At 36.5% G+C, this 22351-nt stretch overlaps 1 protein-coding gene across 3 annotated transcripts in view; it reads left to right on the top strand.

The window, feature by feature from the left end:
• The window catches only part of BANK1 (B cell scaffold protein with ankyrin repeats 1), a 278763-nt gene extending 257967 nt beyond the window's left edge, over positions 1-20796 (top strand). For all 3 annotated transcript variants that reach the window (XM_029942644.1, XM_029942650.1, XM_029942661.1), the window contains 6 exons: positions 7330-7505; positions 11923-11986; positions 17381-17410; positions 18434-18489; positions 19708-19772; positions 20042-20796. In XM_029942644.1, coding sequence (XP_029798504.1) covers positions 7330-7505; positions 11923-11986; positions 17381-17410; positions 18434-18489; positions 19708-19767 — 386 coding nt within the window. In that variant the 3' untranslated portion in view covers positions 19768-19772; positions 20042-20796. The remainder of the gene's footprint in view (positions 1-7329; positions 7506-11922; positions 11987-17380; positions 17411-18433; positions 18490-19707; positions 19773-20041) is intronic.
• Positions 20797-22351: the final 1555 nt, after the last annotated feature.

The raw sequence follows: 22351 nt of genomic DNA, 5'->3' as shown, positions 1-22351 counted from the left end.
GGGTGCCCATCTCTCCACACCCTCTCCAACATCTATAGTCTCTTGCTTTGTTCATTTTGGGACTTCATCAAGATAAAAAGCTTCTGCAAGGCAAAGGAAACAATCAAGAAAACTAATAGGCAACCGACAGAATGGGAAAAGATAGTTGCAAATGACATATCAGATAAAGGGCTAATATCAAAAATGTACAAGGAACTCACCAAACTTCACAATCACAAAACAAATAACCCAGTGAAGAAATGGGCAGAAGATATGAACAGACACTTCTCCAAAGAGGACATCCAGATGGCCTACAGACACATAAAACGATGCTCTACATCACTCATCATCAGGGAAACACAAATCAAAACCACACTGAGATACCACCTCACGCCAGTCAGAGTGGCTAAAATGAACAGAAGAAACTTTTTTGAAGGCCACATTGTGGTCAAATTTGGCCGCTAACTGTATTATATTTCAGGAATAATCTGCACAATATAACTTTAATTTTTGCCATGTTTAAACCATGCTTAAATCCATTTTTCATGTAAAAATTCAAATGTCCAACTACTCCCTAGTATATTACCATATCATTTGCTACAAGATGACTTTTGCTATTCTCATTTATTATCATGCTTTCCATGTTTCCTATTTGAGACACATTCCTATAGATTCATAATTATATAAAAAGTGAAAATATAAAAGACATCAAGAGAATAATGTCAATAAAAACATAAAGGAAAGCATATTTATTTTTTATAATGAAAACTATTTACATGTGCTTAATACACAGGCACTAAATCTTCTCTGCTCAGTATCTACCTGCCTGGCCCTGGTTTAGTCTCTGTCTGCCCACTGATTCTTCAAGACATACTGAAAAGTCATTATTGGCTGCCCTTTTCAGGGGGTGTGAATGCTCGTGGGAAAGATATAGCCAGGGAACATATCTTGTTTGTGTTCTCCAAGTGCTCTGTGCTGCAAAGTCTGATAAATGTGAACTAACCAAATTTTCTATAACAGGTGACAGGGAGAAATGGTGACATTGCCCTAACCTGGGGGAAACGAGGATGCTAGTCTCTGAGGAATTTTCATCAGGCTGTTTATGCTACCATTGGACATTTTAAAAAGGAAAGACAGGGAATTATCAAAATGTGGCCATTGGTACTCCATAAAAGAATAATGGCCTCGGTTCTCTTTTTCAGCATAACTTACATTTCCATTTCCACAAAAATTTTCTTGTTGTTGTTGTTGAAGTCATACTTTGAAAAACTTGTGTAATAGCTGAGCTCTTGTCTGCTTTGGTGATGTGTCAATAGCCCATAGTAAAAAGTGAGGAGGGATTTAATGTTATACTTTGCATCCCGAGACCGCCAAATAAAGCTCTGTAATGGAAGAATGGTATGGTCAAGAATTCTGATAACAATTGACGCAGGGAGTTGGCTCCTTACAGACCTATCTTGGTACACGGCACCAAGGAATCATGTTTCACCTGTATGTGACAAAGCTGCCTTAACAAACCCTCTAAACCCTGGGATTCTGAATTGTGAATTGCAACTATCAACATCCTCTGCAACCTAGAGCAGAGCACAAAATCTGACTGAACGCAAGGAATAGAAACAAAGGGTGATAAACCCTAAATCTCCTGGTGAACATGATGCTTTCTCTTTCAGGAAGGATTGAGGAAGAGAACAAATAATATGAGAACTTCAAAAATCACTCCAAGGAAAAGACAAGATAACTAAATCATGGAAGATTAGGGATAATTTTACTTCTGTACATAATCTGTGTTATTAGTAAGGTTGTCATGTATCTTCTCACAAAACACCAAGCTATCAAAATGTAGATAATGGGAAATACACACACACACGCACAGACACACACACACACGAACATTTCAACTCACAATTTGTAATTTCTTAATCTGAAGCTTTTTATAAATATTTTAACTGTATGGAAATTGCTTTAAGGTAGTAACTATTAAGAAGTATGGATTATTTTGAATTTTCATTTCTTAAATTTAAGCTGAACTATTCAACTTTCAGGCTCAGTACCCAACACTTGTCAGTAAAAAAATTAAGAAAACTGCGAACTCATAAACAAATTGAAAACATAGAGAAGAAACAGCAGCAGAAAGTTTGCTTTGTCAGGCTAAGACGAAAGCAAAATATATGGAAGACATTTTAGGTGAGAGGGCAGGATGACATGAAATATATGACATAAATATAAGGGAAATATATGACATAAATAAAAGTATGGTAAAAATAAAATAAACTTAGAGCTTTAAAATTTCAGAAGCAAGTTAAAATCCACATTGGTCACAACAAAAAGGCCTGATGGTGGATAAAACTCAAGTTATTGAAGTTGAGAACATAATTGGAGAAAAGTTTATTCTCAATACATAGAAAAACTATCAGAAGATATGGAGAAGGGAGATCCAAGTCATATATAATATGTTTGGTTGATTGGTTGTTTTTTTTTAATAGGATACAAAATGCAATCAATGACATAGCTAAACACAGCTTTAGAAAACAGGGCTGTGGGGACAATGTGGGTCACCCATGACCGAGAAAACAGTAAGGAAATGTAAAAGCACCCTAGCAAATCTTCTTAATTATAAAGATGAAGAAACAATCTTAAAGCAATAAGAAGATATTTTAGCTTAGATTTTCTATTTTAAAAAATCAAATCAGTTTTAAAAATTAGAGAATCTGTGTAACAAAAATTTGAGATAACAGACTACATAGTTCATTAGGAAAAGATTCCAGCTTAAGGAGGTTGTATTCAGTCTGGTATTTCATTCCTGTAAGAAGAAAACAAATACAGCTTTTGGGTAACCAAGGTTTAAAAAAAATTAGAATTTCTGTTTCATGAAAGTATTACCCAAAATATATTATGAGTAAATGAGAGACTAAGCAAAATAAAAAGCTCAAAGAGAACTTACGGTATTAAAGAATTTGTGGTGAATAATGAAATCAGTAAAACATGGAATTGCATTTAAATAATTATTGTAGAGGCACCTGGGTGGCTCAGTCAGATAAGCATCTGACTTAGGTTCAGGTCATGATCTCACTGTTCATGAGTTTGCGGACCTCATCAGGCTCTCTGCTTTCAGCACAGAGCCTCTTGGGGTCCTCTGTTTCCCTTTCTCTCTGCCTCTCTCTCACTGTCTCTCACATGTGATCTCTCTCTCTCTCTCTCTCTCTCTCTCTCTCTCTCTCTGTCTCTCTGAAAAATAAACAAACATTTAAATAATTCTGGTAAATATACTTATAAAAGGCGAATGTAAAATACTGGTGATAAAAAAATATGTAATGTGACAAATCATAATCTGGGCTCAATGCTCAAATAATATAAAATGGTCTAGGAACTAGAAAAAAATACAAAATTAAATCATGCCCTTTCATTCACGACTTAGTAATCAAAAATATATAAAGTAAATAATATCTCTGAAATTTATTTTAAAATGAAATATGTACTTTCCAAATCACTTAATATCACCTGTGTGTGTGTGTGTGTGTGTGTGTGTGTGTGTGTGTATGTGTGGTCTTTATAACAAAAGTCAGAAACTAGTATTTTTAGTACATGGAAAATTATTAAGAGAAAACACAGGGGTCAGAGGGATTCTGGCTAGGCTGGCCTAACAGGGTTCTTCATGAAGGCAGGACAAGGTGATCAGATATCACCTAGGAGGCAATGGAAGGTGTAGGAACCCAATTAGATATCAAGGGTAGAGGACTCTGCCTAAACAAACTTAGCAGATTCTGAAGAAAATTGAACAATACAGAGACAGACAGGGTCGTACAAAAGATGAAGCCTAGTTGAAAAGAGGACTCAGAGGAGCCTGACTCAAGTTTAGTCAAGGGAGGCGCTCTGTCAATTTGCAGCCCTAATTTCAAGACATGTGGATACTTTGTTTGGAACTTACAAATAATTCAACACTCCAGCTCTCTCCTAATTTACCCATGTAGCACAGAGTTAATTTACTTGCCTATGGAACAAAAAATATCTTCACATTTAAATCTTGGGTTTCTCAGTCCCGTTACCAACAGACTTGCCAATTACTCACAAAATAATCTGGTAAGATAGTACAGTATGGTATGGCACTGGTATAGTGTATCTGCTATGGCTCAGAATGGTATGTGTTCCGTGGGAAAACCTATTCGCAGATGGGAGAGAATTTCTTACCGTAAAAACCATAGGTGTTATCACAGAAAGCTAGAAATGAGAAATAATTAATCTCTGATACCATCGCAGTAGAACAATTTGTATCATCTTAAGATAATTTCCTTCCATGCCTTATCTTATGAACAACATTTATACCATTAAAATTTTACTGTATACACAAATTAATATCCCGCTTTTGTACTTATTAGATAATAAGCACTTTCTATGTTATCACATGGTCTTTTCAATTATTGTTATTATTTTAATAATTATTTAGTATTTGTTAAGTAAATATTTCATACTTTAAATTCTTCGTTGTTGGGCAATCAAGTTGTTTCATTTCAAATTTTCAGTTAAAAATGTTCTTCCAGCCACTCAGTAATAGAAATGATTTTAATGAAAAGCTCAATTCACTCTCTTACCTAATCTGAAGATTCATACACTTACCAGAACAGTGTTACCTGATGTTTATATAAGTGATATGTGATTAAATAGAAAATCTTATAAAGAGAAACTGATCCAAGAGGAACTAAAACTGTAGAAACTATAGTTTATCTTGAAGTTTTTACACTAAGAGACTTAAGAGTCTACAATACATACAGTTAGCAATTGGACAAACGCTTTTCAACAAAAATTATGTTAACGTCATACTAACTTTTCTGAAAATAAACTAATAATAAATATAAAATTGGGGAGAAAAGAAGAAAACTGTAAAACAGTGATCTAAGTGCATTAAAGCAGTTTTGCACACCCTACTAAAAATTACAAGTCGCACGCTTTGGTCTGACTCGTCTGCCCTTGGGAGGAAACATAATAAAGTGTCTAAATCATTTTGTTTTGCAACTTGTCATGGCTAATGCTGGGGGTGGGGGGCAGGTAAGTAAAATCAGAAATATGTAAACTTACTCTAATTATAAACAGCTCACTTCCAGAACCTGCTGTTTCTAGAACTGCTGCTCTTAACTTTTATTCTTTTATTCTCTTTGCACAACCACACAAGACTGAACTCCCCCCAACCCTGCAAAAAAAATCATTTTACTTATATTTTAGTAGCGAGAATTTGAAAGGTGAAGGGGTAATTGAAATGAATATTGTTACAATGATTCAGTAGTTTTTGAATTTAGCTATTACCTGCACATATAGCAAAACAAGCTGGTACAGTTTTCCAGGAAGACTTCTCTTGAGAGAACTTCAACAAAAGAGAAAATCCAGCTGCATGGGTCACTTGAGGTAAAAATGCATTCAGCAAAAGGATGGCAGAAGTGAGATGCTAGTTAATTGTCTTAGCTATTGAATGGTGGCGCTAAACCTCCATGCTCTGGCAAGAATGGTATATGAATTCTTTTGCAAACTGTACCTTACGAATTGGGAGTGGATTGTGGAGGCCTATCAAAAGCAAATGGTATGAGAAGCAAGATCTCAATTGTTATCTGTGCTTTTGGCTGCTGAAATAGTGAGCCCTCTGGCTGACTTGTGATTCTCCAGTCCTCCTGGGATTTCATGCTCCGTCATCCCTAAAGGAAAAGATTTAGAGTGTAGAATCTGTTGACATCTTGTTAGTTCTGGGGGGAAAGGATTTCTGAAAGAAAAGACAAGCCAAGAAAGCCCCTGAAGAATCTGAATGATAGGCCATGGAGCACTTTTATGTGTATGTGAATCTTTTCAGAAAGGAACCCTCTCTGTGTCTCTGTTTCAAGATTCCTTGCTAGAATCCTTCTCAAAACTGAGGATGCTATCAAAAGTCACTCCAGGACAGCCCCAAGGCTCAAGTCCCCTTGAAATACTTAAAACCTGCTATCAAGTACTTGAAGCGTCTGTTTTCCAGACTAACCAATCCAAACACTATCAACAAATCCTTACTACTGTAGAATTTGAATGCCTTCCCCATTTCCACGTCCTTGCCTGTCTGGTCTAGTGACAGTCGAGCTGATCTATTTCTTTCTTGAAGATGGGCTCCCAGGAATGAGTGATTCTTCAGAGACAGCCCACTAGTACACAGCTGGACAAGATTACCTAATCCCTCCTAGACTCTGTGGACATGTTTAGATTGGACAGTGCATGAGACATAGACTGTTGAGGAGTTACCCAGTCCTTCCTGAGATAATACAAGAAATGGATTGGACTTATAAGAAATGTATAAATAAGAAGAAAGTACAAGCTAAAATAAGTTCTGCAGCCATGCAGATAACACACGTGTGACCATGAAAAGGGATCCTTATCCCTCTTGGGACAGTCTGGAGAGCACCTAGCATTCTTAAAGGCGTGCAGCCTCTTTTATGTCTTTAAACACCACGTGGGACAAATAAAGCCCTGACCTCACCCAGGGTCTGTGTCTCTGGCTGGTGGATGGTGTGGCATTAGCAGCCACATACGGGAAATTGGACCATCCAATGTTCATATTGTGCTGAGCAAATAAACTCTTTTGGAAAGAAAGCAGTTCATTACAAAATGAGTAGTAATTGCTTATTTTAAATCTTTCAGGAATAAAGTTGTAAATGCTTCTAAAACTTTGTAACATTTGGATGTTGGTTGAGATCTCTTTTCCAAAAGCTAGAGATTATGTTCATTCCACAATTATTCCACAAATATTTATTATTGATAATAATGCTAATATCTATTTAGCTTACTATTTGACAGGCACTACGGTAAGCATTGTGTGCACATGATTAAAAACAATCCTCACTAGAATGTCTGGGAGGTTCAATCAATTAATTATCTGACTCTTGATTTTGGCTCAAGTCATGATCTCATGATTTGTGAATTCAAGCCCCACACTAGGCTCTGCACTGATATCACAGAACCTGACTGGGATTTCTCTCCCTCTCTTTCTCTCTCTCTCCCCTCCCCTGCTCTCTCTCTTTTTCTCAAAATAAATAAATAACCTTAAAGAAATCCTCACAAAAAGAAAATGAAGTTGGTACTGCCCACCACTAGTACCATGCAGAACTTTGCTACTGTTCTTTCTCTACTTTGTTCCTTTTTCTTTTCCCAGTGATGACACACATCCTTTTTACCATAACCCAGCAATCCTTAGAAGGAAACTCACTAAAACTTTGTACTGATTTATTCTGTAACTGCTTATAGATTGGCAGGATTAAGAAACTCAACTGATTTATTTTTAGAGTGTTTTTCCCCTAATTGACATATATTGTCTTATTATTAAAACGTCTTCCCCTCATATTGTAGACAGGGCTCGGCTGGAGGGCCAGGCCTTTTCCACTGTAGACTGCCTTGCTGCTGGGCATGAAGAGCTCATCCTTCTGCAAGAGAAAGTCAAGAATGGGGAACTGTCTGTGGATGAAGCCCTAGAGAAATTTAAACGTTGGCAGATGGGAAAGACTGAACTAGAAATGATTCAGCAGGTAATAATGACTTGCAGTCTTTCTGGAACATTCACCTCACTTGCAGAGTCTGTCTGTAAATGCATAGCCTTTACAAGAAATGCAGGTAACTGTTTGATTTTAACTAACCCCCCCCCACACACACAAATATGTTTTCAAACTATCAATTAAATGTTTGCAAACATCCGAATTTTATGTTTACAAACCATTGCTGAACTCAATGCTGGGACCCACTAAATCAGAGCTCACATCTAATCACCTTATTAGGCTGTTCTTAATACCGTGAATGTTTTATGAATCTCATTGCTGAAATTAAGGTGAAGCGTCTTTAGATTAACATGTGCTCAACATTCTGAAGAGCGTGTTATGTGGACCAGACTTAAAGGGAACAAGAAAATGATTTAAATCATATCAGACAATTGTCCTTAACAAAATCTAGTAAGTTTTCTCTTCGCTTCCCCTTAACCTTTAGAGGGAAAAAGCCTGTATGTATCAGTCAGTATTTACAGAGAAATGCTGCCAAGCACATTAACTCCAGATAAGCTTGTCTTCTATAAATATAATGTGTATCTGGAGAGGGTATTGGAGGAGCTGGTTCTGAGGTGAGACTGAAAACAAAATACACCTACACATCCCAGGACATTCCTCGGTGAGGGCTGTCAGGACCGGGTTCTGTTTTATCCCACACGCCTTCCCACTCCCAGAATGGTCCACCTGTTTTTTCTTCTCATCACAGAAAACCCCAGTTCTCAGGAGCTGTTTGGTTAAACACATTTAATTAGCTAGTTTAGGCCAAAGTACAAATAATCATTAATAGCTTAATATGCTATCTTTCCCAAGGGATCATTTTTGTTGAAAAACAATGCGTAGGAAAATATTTTTAAACAACACAAAAATGAATCCCAGTGATGAAACTCCAAACAAATATGGCAGCTAGGCAGAAGGTAGTATAAGCAAGGGACTTTCCCAGCACACCTGAGACCACGTCTTCTCAGAAGCCACCTGTCTCGAAGGGCAGCTCTGATTGTGGGTGGCGGCTGGACCTGGGCCTGTTTTGCCAAACAAACGTGAAAAAAAATGCTGATTGTACGTTCTGCAACTGATCGTAGTTCATGATCAGAATGACATTGCTGCTTCTCAGTCTGGACCAATGCCATCGCCATCAAACATCTCTCTTATCCTGAAACGGATGAAATGTGCCCAAGTGCCAACCTACACACTCACTTTTCTAGCTTTGTTAGCTAGTTTTGCTGAAAATAAGTCCATTGTACTTTACCCTCCTCAGATCATAATAAAACTTATGACTTAGAGGAACCCAACTGAAATACCGTCTTGAAATTACTTCACTAGTTGTTTCATTAAAGGCTTGGTTGTGTGTGTGCTTATATTTAATATTTTTTTAGAAAGAAGTTAAGGTGGTCTGTTAACTACATTGAGACTGAACATGGTTACTGTTTACACAAAACAAAAAATTTAACCTGTAAATTCAAGAACAAGCACTAAGTCTGCTATCCATAAAAGCCAAAAGTTCAGTGACTTTGACTGAATACTGTTTAATGACTCAGGCCTTTTCTTTTTGTACATTTCCAGCTTTAATGACATATCATTGACTATAACATTAGGTAAATTTAAGGTGTATAGCCGTGTTGATTTCACACACTTACATATTGCAAAATGAATACCACCAGAGTATTAGCTAACTCTTCCATCATATCAAAAATTTATCATTTTTTTTGTGTGAGAACATTGAATATCTACCCTGTTAGCAACTTTCAAGTACATAATACAGTATTGTTTACTGTAATCACTGTGCTGTGCTTTGGGTCACCAGAACTTATTTATCTTATAACTGGAAGTGCCTGCTCTTTAATCAACTTCACTTTCCGTCCACTTCCTGGTCACTGGTCCCCACCTCTCTGTTCACTGAACACAGCTTTGTTAGATCCTACATATAAAGAATATTATACCATGTTTGTCTTTCTCTTTCTGACTTTTTTTTACCTAGCATAATGCCCTCAGGGTCTATTCATGTCGCAAATTGCAGAATTTCCTTCTTTCTCATGGCTTATGTATGTAATCGCATCATCTTTATCCATTCATTCATTGACAGACGCTTTGGTTGTTTCAGCGTCTTGGCTACTGCAAATAATCCTGCAGTGAACGTGAGAGTTCAACTATGTGTTCTATATCCTACTTTTATTTTCTTCAGATATACACCAAGGAGTGGGATTACTGGATCATATGTAGCTTTATTTTTAATTTTTTAAGAAACCTACATACTATTTTCCATAGTGGCTGCACCAATTTACATTCCCACCAACAATGAACAAGGGCTCCCTTTTCTCCACATCCTGCCAACATTTGCTATCTCTTGTGTTTTTATGACAACCATTCTAACAGGTGTCAGAGATGATACGTCAGTGTGGTTTTCATTTGCATTTTCCTATTAGTGATATTGAACACCTTCTCATATACTTGTTGGCCATTTGTATGTCATTTTTTAAAAAATGCCTTATTTAGTCCCTCTGCCCATTTCTTTTCCTAACCATTTTTAACTGGATTATTTTATATTTGCTACTGAGTTATTGGGGGGGGGGTTGATTTATTTTATTTTATACTCTTATTTTTATCTTTAAAAAAATTTAACATTTATTTATTTTAGAGAAACAGAGAGAGACACAGCATGAGCAGGGAAGGGGCAGAGAACAAGGGAGACACAGAATCCAATGCAGGATCCTCACTCCAAGCTGTCAGCACAGACCCTGCCCTGGGGCTCAAACCCATGAACCTTTGAGACCATGACCTAAGCCAAAGTCAGATGCTTAACCAACTGAGCCACCCAGGTGCCCCACCATTGAGCTATTTGAATTATTAATGTATTTTGGATACTAACTCCTTATCAAATATATGATTTACAAATATTTTCTCCCATTCTGTAGAAAGCATTTTCATTTTTTTTCATTGTTTCCTTTGCTGTCGTTCTTTTGTTGTCGTTTCTTTTGCTTTTCAGGTGATGTAGTCCTACTTGCCTATTTTTGCTTCTGTTTCTTGTGCTTTACAGTGTCATATCCAAAAAACTATTGCCAAGACCAATGTCACAGAGTTTTTTTTCCCTGTGTTTTCTTAGTCCTTAACATAAGGGGCTGGACAACAGTCAGAATAACAGAAAAATGGATATTCTCCTCATTTTTCCAATATATGTATACAGTCATTTTCACATACTTTTCTTTTTAAAAAAATATTTATTTATTTTTGGGAGAGCACAAGCAAGGGAGAGATCCAAAATGGGCTCTGCACTGGCACCAGGGAGCCCAATGTGGGGCTTGAAACCACAAACCCCAAGATCATGACCTGAGCGGAAGTCAGGTGCTCAACTGACTGAGCCACTTACGCACCCCTTCACACACTTTTCAATATGACTCTTTTCAATGTTTGCAAAAACATTCATTTGTACCCTGAGGATAAATCTTTCAAGGGTAACTGTGTTGTTATATTATTATTATTATTGATAGAGGTATTATTCTAAGAAAATAAGAGGAAAAGTAGTATAACCATAGAGTTAATAACAGAAGAGTTTCTAGAATAATGAAGACCCATGTTCTATCCCTAGAGTTGCAGGTGAGATGGCTCAGAAGGTAAAACTGCCTTTTTCTCTCCTAACTCCTGCTCGTAACCAGTGAATGCCTGAAGAAGAATATTTCCTCCACTCATAGAAGAAAATCTTTAAGGCAATGAAAACAACTCTCTTTTTAGGAAGCATGGTTTCTAGGTTTCAGGGGAAACCCTTAGGAAAAAAGGCTATTCTTAGATTCTCTTCCAAAATGAGGTTTTTCTTTTTTACATGTTAGCTTGTTTTACATTTTGGATAAAGTAATAATAAACGTTCAACCTAGAGTGTTTTTGGAAAGCAGAGAAAGATCACAGATGACCTAAGAAGGGGAATCCAGTTATGTATCATTTGTTTCCAAGGACCTAGTTCTTAAAAGAAATATATAAGAAAGGTGTGCCCTACAGAGGCTAGAGATGGGCTGAAGCAGAAGCAAATCACCACTGTGTCACACCTTTGCTTTTGGACATCATATAGCCAAGGTACCCCCTCTGATGTTATATCAAGAAAGCCACGCCCAAAAGAATTGGGCTTTGGGTCCCAATGCTGACTCTACCTCTTACAACCCTATGATTTGGAAAAGTTACTTAACCTCTCTGAATCTCAGCTTCTATTTCTGTAAACTGAGATGACAGTGTATATGCTTCCTGAAGTTGCAAAAATTAAGATAACACATTTTAAGTATCTGGGATGGCTGATTGGGACGCTGTAAGTACCAAGTTGGTGCTACCGAGTCATGGTGGTGCTGATGACAGTAGTTGATGTTTTCATCTTGATCTATAACAAACTTGTAAATCCTCACTTCTGTTTTCTGGTCATTCCCTCATTAAGGAAAAGCTACGCCAACTACGAGACTGCATCATTGGGAAAAGGCCAGAAGAAGACAATGTCTCTGGTAAGTAAGATTAGTCTGTCATTCAAAAGCGGCAGAGTGATGAAGTGGAAAATGTAAGGGCTGTGGAGTCAGCCAGGCCTGAAGTCAAGTCCGCAGTCCTTGACTCCCGGCTGCAGGGCTGGAGAGCATCTTAATCCCTGGTACTCAGGTTCCGGGTCTGCAAAACAGCAGTGATTATAGATATATCTGGAAATGGTTGTGCAAGTTAACATGTAGAACATGTTTCACCTTCTTTGACCCAGAATGAACCTTTGATAAATGCTAGGCTCTTTCCTCTGATTCTATGAAAATTGCAAATAATTCTGTTCCAGTTTTTATATATATGAACCATTATACAGAGTACTGAATTATTAAGGAGTCATACCTTTTTAATAAGGTTGAATATTCTCAATATACTCAGTTTGCACAATTGTCCACATGTGGGTCATTTTAAATGGTGAATCTCGGGTTGCCTCCCCCTGCAACTAGCTTGCCTCTTGGCAATGCAGATTTCCCTTGCTAATAATTTACAGTCACTCTAAGGGGGGGGGGGGGGGAATGCTTGTTTTAATGCTAACACAAACCAAACATTATTAAGGTGGTAAATCTTCTCCAAAGATAAATAGCACATTCCAAAATTGAAAATAAATTATGTTGTCACTATCAGACCACTCTTTCCCCAAGTCCCTACCCCTGCACAGATAATTAAAAACTAACAACTGCCAGCAAAGCTTGAAATTTCCATTTCTTCCATTTTCAATAAGGTTGCATGGATTTTAGCAAGTGCTTCATGTTGAAAGTTACACTGAAAAAGCTGTTTTCATATTACTAATTTGTTATCTACTTTTCCATAGAAAATTATTTAAGCTGTCTTAGAAAAGTGTTCTAAGAACCGAAATATACTTTCTAAAATAATTAAGCTCATAAGGACAGGGCTAATTTACAGATAGCTGAGTTCTCCAGATCTCTATTTTAATGTGGAAAAAGATTACAATTTTAACAATATAAAAATTATATGGTAAAATTATATATATACTTTTACTAAGGAATATTTAGTAGTAGTAGTACAGCTAATATTTGATTATTTACTTTACATTTAGAATTATCTTTTTTAATTTCTTACAATAACCCTTTGAGGTAGACATTATTGCCAATTTATAAATAGGGAAACTGAGATGGTAAGAAACTAAGAAACCCAGGGTGCCTGGGTGGCTCAGTCGTTAACCATCTTACTTCGACTCAGGTCATATCTCATAGTTCATAAGTTTGAGTCCCACATCAGGTGAACACAAGCCCCGCTTCTCCCCCCGCCCCCCTGCCCCTCGCTCACTTGCACCCTCTCTCTCTGAAAAAAAAAAAAAGAAACAAAGAAGCTCCAAACACACAGATTAATTCTTTTTTAATCCAAAGTCAATGGGATAAAGTAGTACCAGACAAACCCTCCCACTGTACGCAACACTAATACTAGGCAAAAATATGAGGCAGGTGATTTCAGGGAGTAGGCAATTAGCAGCCGGACACCGTAATTTTAGTAACAAAATTTACGAGGTGGCTCTCATGACTGCCCAGGAGACTAATTTCCTAAGTACAGTCGTGCAAAGCAAGGCAGTCCTGTTGAAATGAGGAGGCATAGATCAGAGTTCAGGGCAACCAGAGCTTCTGGAATGTCTGTGGCGGGTCATTGTAGAGGAGGTACCTGTGTAGAGAAGTAGCTTCAGAAGGAGTGAGGGACTCCACAAGTCTGAGCCAAGAAATGAGCAGACCACTGTTACAAGGTAACAGTTTCTGGACACTGAAAGCAGAACAGCATCACTAGAGTTTGAACAGAACCAGGGAAAAGCCAGATTGTGGGTGTTTAAGATTTTGCCATGCCAGAGTGGAAAAATCTCCCTAACACGTTGTTAAAATGCCTGGTGTCCTGCTGTGACATCCAAGAGATACAATGCTGAAGACGATGACTTAGAGTGAGATCTCCTCTAGACCTGCACTAACAAACCTAAAACCAAGCCGCTGTGAGATACACATGGAAGATAGTTTGTAGGCTCAGGCCCAGTGCAGGCTTTAGAAGACACCTTGGGCCGTCTGTAGGACAACACTGAACAAAGCATAAAACCAGGCCTATACAAGTTCATGCTAATGATCAACTGCCTACTAAAATTAGAACATATACTTATTACTTATTAAAGGAATATTACTGAATCTAGACTATACAGCTGATTGTCTATAATGTCCAGTATTCAGTGTTTTCTAACAACATTGTTTCTTTAAAAAAAAAAAAAGGAAGACATACAAAGATTAAGAAAATGTGATTCAGGAGTGGCTGAATCACATGGGTGGCTCAGTTGGTTAAGCATCCAACTTCGGCTCAGGTCATGATCTCATGGTTCATGGGTTCGAGCCTCACATTGGTTCTGTGCTGACAACTCAGAGCCTGGAGCCTGCTTTGGATTCTGTGTCTCCCTCTCTGTCTGCCCCTCCCCCACTCATGCTCTGTCTCTCCCTGTCTCAAAAATAAATAAACTATTAAAAAATTTAAAAAAGAAAACGTGATTCATAGAAAAGAAAAGGCTCTCTCAATAAAAACTGTCCTGTTGTTGATCTTAACAGAGAAAGACTTCAAAGCAACTCTTATAAACATATTTAAATAAATTTTTAAAAAATGTTTTTAAGGAGTGATTAAATAGGAACCTATTGACATTTACAGGACTTGACATGGAAAAACTTAAGAGTACACATTTGTTTAAGGTGTACATGGTGGTATACTAAAATAAAATATATGTTGAGCTGTTTAAAAAATTTCAACAAGTTTCAAAAGATTTGAAATCTTCAGAGTATGTTCTCTGAACAAATTTAGTCTTTTGAAATCTTATATTCTCTTACCACAACAAAAAGAAATTAGAATTTAATTAAGAATTTAAAAATATCTCTCAAAATAGTTAGGAATTAAGTACATTCCATGGGTCAAATAAGAAATCACAAGAAAACATTTCAACCTGAATGATTATGAAAGTACAACATATCAAAATGTTTGGAATGCAGCTAAAGTAGTCCTAAGAGGTAAATTTATGGCTATAAATATTATAGTAGAAAAGAAGAAAAGTTTAAGATCAGCCACAGGGGTTTCTACTTCAAGAAACTGGAAAGTACAAAGCAATCTAAATCCAAAAAGAGGTAGGAGGAAAAACTGTGAAGCTCAGATCAAAAATTGATAAAAAATGAAAGAGTTCAACAAGAGAAAAAAATTAACAAAACCAAAAATTATTTATTTGAGAACATAACTAAAATTGATAAAACTGTGACAAAAACAAACTGGAAAAAAAGAGAAAGCAAAGAGCTACCATACTGAGAAAGTGACGTGAGGCTATTACAACAGATTCTACAGATATTAAAAAGATACTAATAAAATATAATTAACTTTTTGCCAATATATTTAACAACCTAGGCAAAAAGAACAATTATTAAAAAACAAGACTTACAAAATTAAAAAAAATTACACTTCTCTGAACATATCTCTTTCAGAATGTACTTTCAGAACTTTGTTAATATTTTACATATTCAACAAAAATGAGTCTGGAAAGGTAGCAAAATGGAATAAAAGCAGAATAAAATGAACCTAGAGGTATTCCAAATAAAAAGACATATCCACACTGAAAGGAGACAGAAGAAAAACTGACATAAATATAGAAAAGAGTATATTCCAAGGATAAAAGTAAAAAAAAAAACCAATACATAAAAATGTATTCTTTAGTAAGTAGGCTTCTTCCTCTATAGGAGTATAGTTTAGCAATTTCAAAACTACCATTTGTATATTCTAAGACTGAGTAAATAAATGTACTATGTATAGTAAGAATCAGATTTCCTACTGTCAGACAAAGGGGTAACTACGAAGGAAAGAAAGAAGGTTAGAATGAGTTTTATGGTTCTAAGTTGGAATTGGAGGAGGGCACTTGAGGGGAAGAGCACTGGGTGTTGTATGGAAAACAATTTGACAATAAAATATTATGGGAAAAAAAAAGTAACAACTCCCCGTTATGAATATATATATTACAAACAGACATAGAAATATAGTTGTGCCTGCTGAAAAGGCCTAGAAGCAATGGCAGCACCAATGAGCACATCTAGCATCTAAATCCTGGTTCACTAAAACAAATGGCCAGTAAACATGTGAAAATATGCTTAACACCATTAACCATCAGGAAAATGTAAATTAAACTAAATGAGATATCAATATACAGGTATAATGGCTAGAATTTTTAGATATTGTCACAATGAAGTGATTAGGATATGGAAGAACTGGATATGCATTGCATACATTGCTAATGGAAGTAGAAAGTAGTGTGATGACTTTGGAAAAGTTAAATGTGTGCCTGCCTCATGGCTTAGACAAGCCACTCTTAGGTATTTTCCCAAAAAAAGAGATTGACAACATTATGTGTATCCAACTTTTTCACAAAATTCATAGCAGTATCATTTATAATAACCAAGTCAGAAACAATCCAAATGCCTAATAGAAGAGGAGATAATTATACTGTAGTATATCCATTGAGTGGAATATTACTCAGCAATAGAAAGGAATATCTAATATGATACACATCATGAATGAATCTCACAGATACTATGCTAAATGAAAGATAATTAAACACAAAGGAATACATTGTATAAGATTCCATTTATCTGAAATTCTAGATAAAACTAATGTATAGCGATAGAAATCAGATCAGAGTCACTAGAGATAATGAGTGAGGATTGAGGTTGGAGGCGCAAGAGAATTTTCTGTAAAGATGAAATGTTCTCTATCCTAACTGGGTGATGGGTACAGGGGTGTATAGATTTGTCAAAAGTCATTTAAAAAAGTATATTTGTACTATATATACTGAATAATGTTAATCTGAAAAAACAATGGAGTAGCTCAGGCAAAAAAAAACTATCAAAGCATAGTAGCAAGCTTTGATTAAGTGTCTAACATATCTAAAATCATAATACCATAATGAGAAAGAAAATATACAAACATGTAGCACCTGGATGGCTCAGTTGGTAAAGCGGCCGGCTTCAGCTCAGGTCATGATCTCACGGTTCATGAGTTTGAGTCCCACGTCAGGCTCTGTGCTGACAGTTAGCTCAGAGCCTGGAACCTGCTTCAGATTCTGTGTCTCCCTCTCTCTCTGACCCTCCCCTGCTCACACTGTCTCTCCCTATCTCTCAAAAATAAATTAAAAACACTTAAAAAAAGAAAATATACAAACGCAGTAAGAGACGTGGTTTCACACTTCGTAGCTGGAGATTAGTATTTTTTAAGTCAAACTATGGAATTTCATAGTTACCTCGAAGACAAGAAGTCATCAATCAATAGAAAGAAGAAAGTTTAAGATAAATATTGAGTAAAACTCAGTAGAATGTGCTTTTTCTGTCTTCTAGATAAACTCACCATTGTGCATCATCCAAATGGTAAGTTTTTGGTATTTACCTATGAATTTCAGACTACAACAAAGCACATGGTAAATCAGTTTCAGTATTAATGTAAACCTAATATGATTAGGCAGACCAGTGCAAAAACTCATGTAGATTTTATATGTATATGCAAAACCACATGACATCCAAAATAGATTTGAGGCAATTCTAGAATAGCAATGTAGAGGCATTGTTAAACAATACAAGAAGCACGTGCTTTGAACTGTGACCTGGTCCTTCACAGATTACCAGTTATGGCCTTTAGGAAATCAATTAAGCTGTTTAGGCCTGTTTCCTCTTATGTAAAATATAGATAAGAATTCTGCCATGGAGAGTCACTATAAGGGCCAATGGTGATATGTGGAAATGGGAACTGATGCTTGATAAGTGGGAGTTATTTGATGGAGTAAATGAAACTGGAGTAACATGTGAAAGGGTGATTCACTGCAGTGTGGTAAGGAGGAATGTATTCAGAAGGTTGGCAGGATCAAGAGGAGCCAGAGGCCAGCTGGGAAGTTCTGACTAATCTAGAAGTAATTGTCTACAGTCTGAACAGAGCAGTGACTGTGGGAATGGAGAAGAGCAATAGAGCTGCGCCATGTGCCTGGCTGGGGGTGGAAAATGGAGAGCCTGTGGTAATGGCAGGAGGAGCCATGGCCAATGGGGAGCAGTAGGAACAAGTTTTCATAAAATAGTGTACTTTGTGATTGATCATGGTAAATGGAGAAAAACAGAAAGGAAAAAGGCACAATTTAGTGAGGGTTGTTATTCAAAACTGTTGGATTGTTTCTGAGCTGAAGCAACTCCTCTCTGTATCTTGTAGTCAACTATCTGGGCAGGAGAAATTAATAGCATCCTTGCCAAGGGGGCCTTTTCAACATGCCTTTTTTATCTCTTCAGTAGTTTTTCTCCTTACCCATATCCTACTCATAGCATGCGTTATTTTTAAAAAGCACCAAATAAATGAATCATTAAAAATATGAACAGCTGAAGAAATAGTAACAGAGTTTATATTTCTAGGTAACGAAAGTTCCCGCAATGAAAATACATTATATAACACACCCTTCCGCAATAAGGTAGGTTGTATTTATGTTAATTTTTATAAAATGCAAAAAAAAGAGAACTTATTTGTTGAGAAAGATTATGAGCCCTCTATCCTGACTATGCTTTGAAACGTTTCAACAAATATGAACAAAATAGGTTACATAAGCATTTATGTGCAAATCACTTCATGAACAGTAATTTGAAGAAATTAACTATTTAGGAAAAAGCAAAGAAGGAAGTCAAAGGAAAAAGGCACCAAGGCCAAAGTATGGCTGAATTGAACATGTACAGGCCAAATAAGTCTTAGAGGAATTATGGATACATCTTTCATAGCAATAATAATATGATTGAGTCTATTTGAACCACAGAGTATACAGTCCTTAAAGTCTAGCTGAAGGGGAAAATGTAACCCCCAAATATCGTTCATGTAAATGTGCATCACTTCACATGTAGAGGTAACTGAAAAGGAATTGCTAAAAATAACACTAAACAAAGAGAGCAGCAATTGAAAAGACTAGTCCAAGACCATACTGATAACATCTTGACCACCAATTTTTCTTCAAAAATATAGCACGTTTTCTAGCTATCTATATATGTGATGTAGGAGATTTTCATTGTTACCCGCGGTCATGTGGCAGCTGGAGTTCTTGCTACAAACCAGAATTAGAGCCCTTGGTAATTTCCCATAATGAACCAATTTTAGTTTACCAAGTTTGAATAACCATAAGCGCTCCTATGTTTTAAGTAAAGCATAAGGAATCATAAAGGTCATTTACTCTCAAGAACCGATTGAGTATTTGCATTTCCGGATGATCCTGTGGCCCACCAGTGAGCTGCACATCTGAGTCTACAGTGTACGGACTCAGTAGACTCACTGCGCTATAGCAGAATCATGGGATACTACCGATGCCTCCAAGTTTGTGAAAATATCGTTGTCCAACAAAGATCCTTCTACAACATCTGAAGGACTGTGCCACCATGGCATATTTGGGGTAAGAGGAAAAGAATACAAATTCCTAGCACTTAGGCTATTTTCCCTCCAGATAAAATGAAACTTGAACTCCAAGACTTTGCTGTAGTTGAGATTTGCAATGATTCTTTCCTTTTAAGATGGAGGATTGTTTTCCCGGTTGCCTCTATAAAGCTATTTTCCTGTGAAAGGCAACCATAACTTTATCATGTTCCTTTGTTTTGGCCTTAAAATGGAGAAATTCTAGCTCTATATTTTTTTTGTCTTTTTTTTTTCTTAGCTTCCTACTCGACTCCAAGTTGAAAAGGAATTTGGTTTCTGTGGCAGAAAAGATTACTAAAGAAGGTAAAATATCAGCTATTTTTTTTTCAGATATATTTTTCAGAAAGCTTAAGGCAGGCTTATTAGGGGCTTGAAGGAATCATTTGTCTAGCACACAGAATACTTTAAATATTTCATTATCTTCTCCTGAAAGGATAAACATGTGTATTTTTCAAGCTAAAGGTGATTGTTCCTTAGAAAGATTTATGTAGAGGGGTGATTTTATGCCAGCTAATCAATTTCAATTGGTGATCCATTATTCACTAATACATTTCCTGTGATCTCACTTTCAGGTTATTATAATGAAACCCAAAACTCTGCAAACACTGTGCTTTCTGGGTAAAGCATGCTTGCATTTGGATTGCCTGCTGTCTTCAGGGAAAATACTATACTATAAAAACAAAAGCAAAGTTCTGGATTTCAGAATTTGTCATTGCCACAATTTATTGGCATTAACCTGCTTCAGATAGGTACATCAAGATTCAAACTGAATGCCATAAAGCAATTCTTTGACAATTCTTGCATTTTACAATGCATTTTGCCACTCATGCAGCTGTTTTCCATTTTGAAAATGAAAGGAAAGCAAGAGCAGAGAAGTGAAAATTGCTCGATAGCAAAGCTATTGTGCCTCTTTGAAGCACTCACCTTAGCAGTTTACTCCTCTATCTTTAGAATGACCATGAAAATACACGTTTGTTTTATCTATCTTTGCCTTTTAAGTAGCTGGTCCATTTTCCGAATTTCTGACATTCAAATCACTAATTATTATTGTCATATGATGTTTTCAGAAACTTTCCCTTAGTGCCTATTTGCATATAATCTTGAGAATATTATTTTTTACTTTCTATATCTCAAATTAATATACGTTTCCACAACAGTTAAGAGGCTTACAATTTCAGCAACCTATTTCTTAGAAACAACTTACTAACATAGAATAGAATCCAGTGTTATCATTCTGTAGTTCCCATGCACAATTCCTTCAAATAAAATGAATGTTTAAAACTGTGTCTGGCTTTTCAAAATAAATGCATAATAATTAACTACTAAATTCTTCTGCTTACCAGTTTCCTGAAAAAATTGTCTAACCCATTTAATTTCACTGTGCAGTCCCCACAAAGTAAACACACAAACAATTTTTTCTAGCTTCTCAACAGTGATGGGAATATCTATTTAAAATGATTCTGCAAAACATTGATCACAGGTTTCTCATGACTATTAACATTCTCAAATAAGCTCAAGTTTTAAAAAAGTAATACATGTGTTTGATTCATCCCTAGTAGAGGATGCTTTCATCATGACATTTTGAAATCTAGTCCATGGTTTCACATGCAAAACCCAAGAAATATCATGGCCTTCCACATGCTGAGCTCCCATTTGTGTGAACGGTCCCAGCCAAAGAGTTTAGGAAAGCAGTAGGAAAACTGACTGCTTTCATATAATTTTCCCCATCTCTAAATTCAAATATATGTATCATCTCTAAAGTAAGAACCTCTATATTGGCCTTTGACTGATATCTAACAGTCTCATCATTGGCTTTATTGTTATTAAAAATGTAAAATCCAGTGACAGATAAAATGTCCACTTTTGTAAATATAAAACAACTAGATTATCTCTTACCTGAGGTTGGAAGAGGAAGATAATGCTTGAATATTATTTCAGGTCTTTAACATAGAAATCTAAAATCAGGGCCTCCAAATACCACCCTTATGAACTGGACTTAGAATAAAACCATGGCACAAAGCCCCCCTTAAATAGTCTCTTTCCCAAGTTACTCTGCCTTTGAAATGTTACCACTTTGTCGTCACAAACAGACATGGAAAATAGAACCCTCAGATAACTTAGAGCTTCCTCATACTGCCTCTACCATGGCTCCTCCCATCATTGACTGATTTGGAACATGGTTAGAGAAGGTTGGAATTGGGGGATCTAGAAGAGTCCATACATTACTTGTCGCACTGAAGGAAGAGATGAAAAGTAGAATATAAGGGTAGAGGAAGACTAACACAAATTTTGGAATAAATAAAATGTCAACTTTTCTAAATATAAAACAACTAGATAATCTGGACTCCATCCCTAACATGTAGGATACTGTCCATTCACTATAAGCCGCACAATAGAAGCTTTGCATTTGTGATAGAAGAGTTCAGAGGACAGGACAAAGGGACAGGGGAAAAGTCTAGGAAGATGTGAACTTTCCTTGGAGATTTGGGGACATTTCCCAGAAAGCCCTAACCAATGCTAGAAGAGAAAGACCTACATGGGAGGTTTTTTGAAGATTGTATGCTGATTCTGGAAGCCTGAGTAGCCAGCAGCTAATATACCTTATCTTTCCCATCATCCTTTCCTTACATCAGTTCGGTTTCCAAACCATGAGTCCTAACTTTGGCCAAAACCCAGCCCCTTCCTTAGGTTCTTAAATTTACTAGAACTCAGACTTCTAAAGAAATTTGAACTGGTACTGAATGTAATCAAAGCTTTATGTTTAATATTAATTCCCTTATTCTCTACCTAGTCAATTTTCTAGGATAACAAAGAGGAAGCATGTAGACCAATGGTTCTTAACTAGGCAATTTTGCTTCCCTTGCCCCAGACTGTTAGCAATA

This window comes from Suricata suricatta, chromosome 1, assembly GCF_006229205.1.
Source record: "Suricata suricatta isolate VVHF042 chromosome 1, meerkat_22Aug2017_6uvM2_HiC, whole genome shotgun sequence".
In the NCBI taxonomy this organism is placed as follows: domain Eukaryota; kingdom Metazoa; phylum Chordata; class Mammalia; order Carnivora; family Herpestidae; genus Suricata; species Suricata suricatta.
The sequence above is the reverse complement of the archived record's forward strand: the minus strand, read 5'-3'. Positions and strand labels throughout refer to the sequence as shown.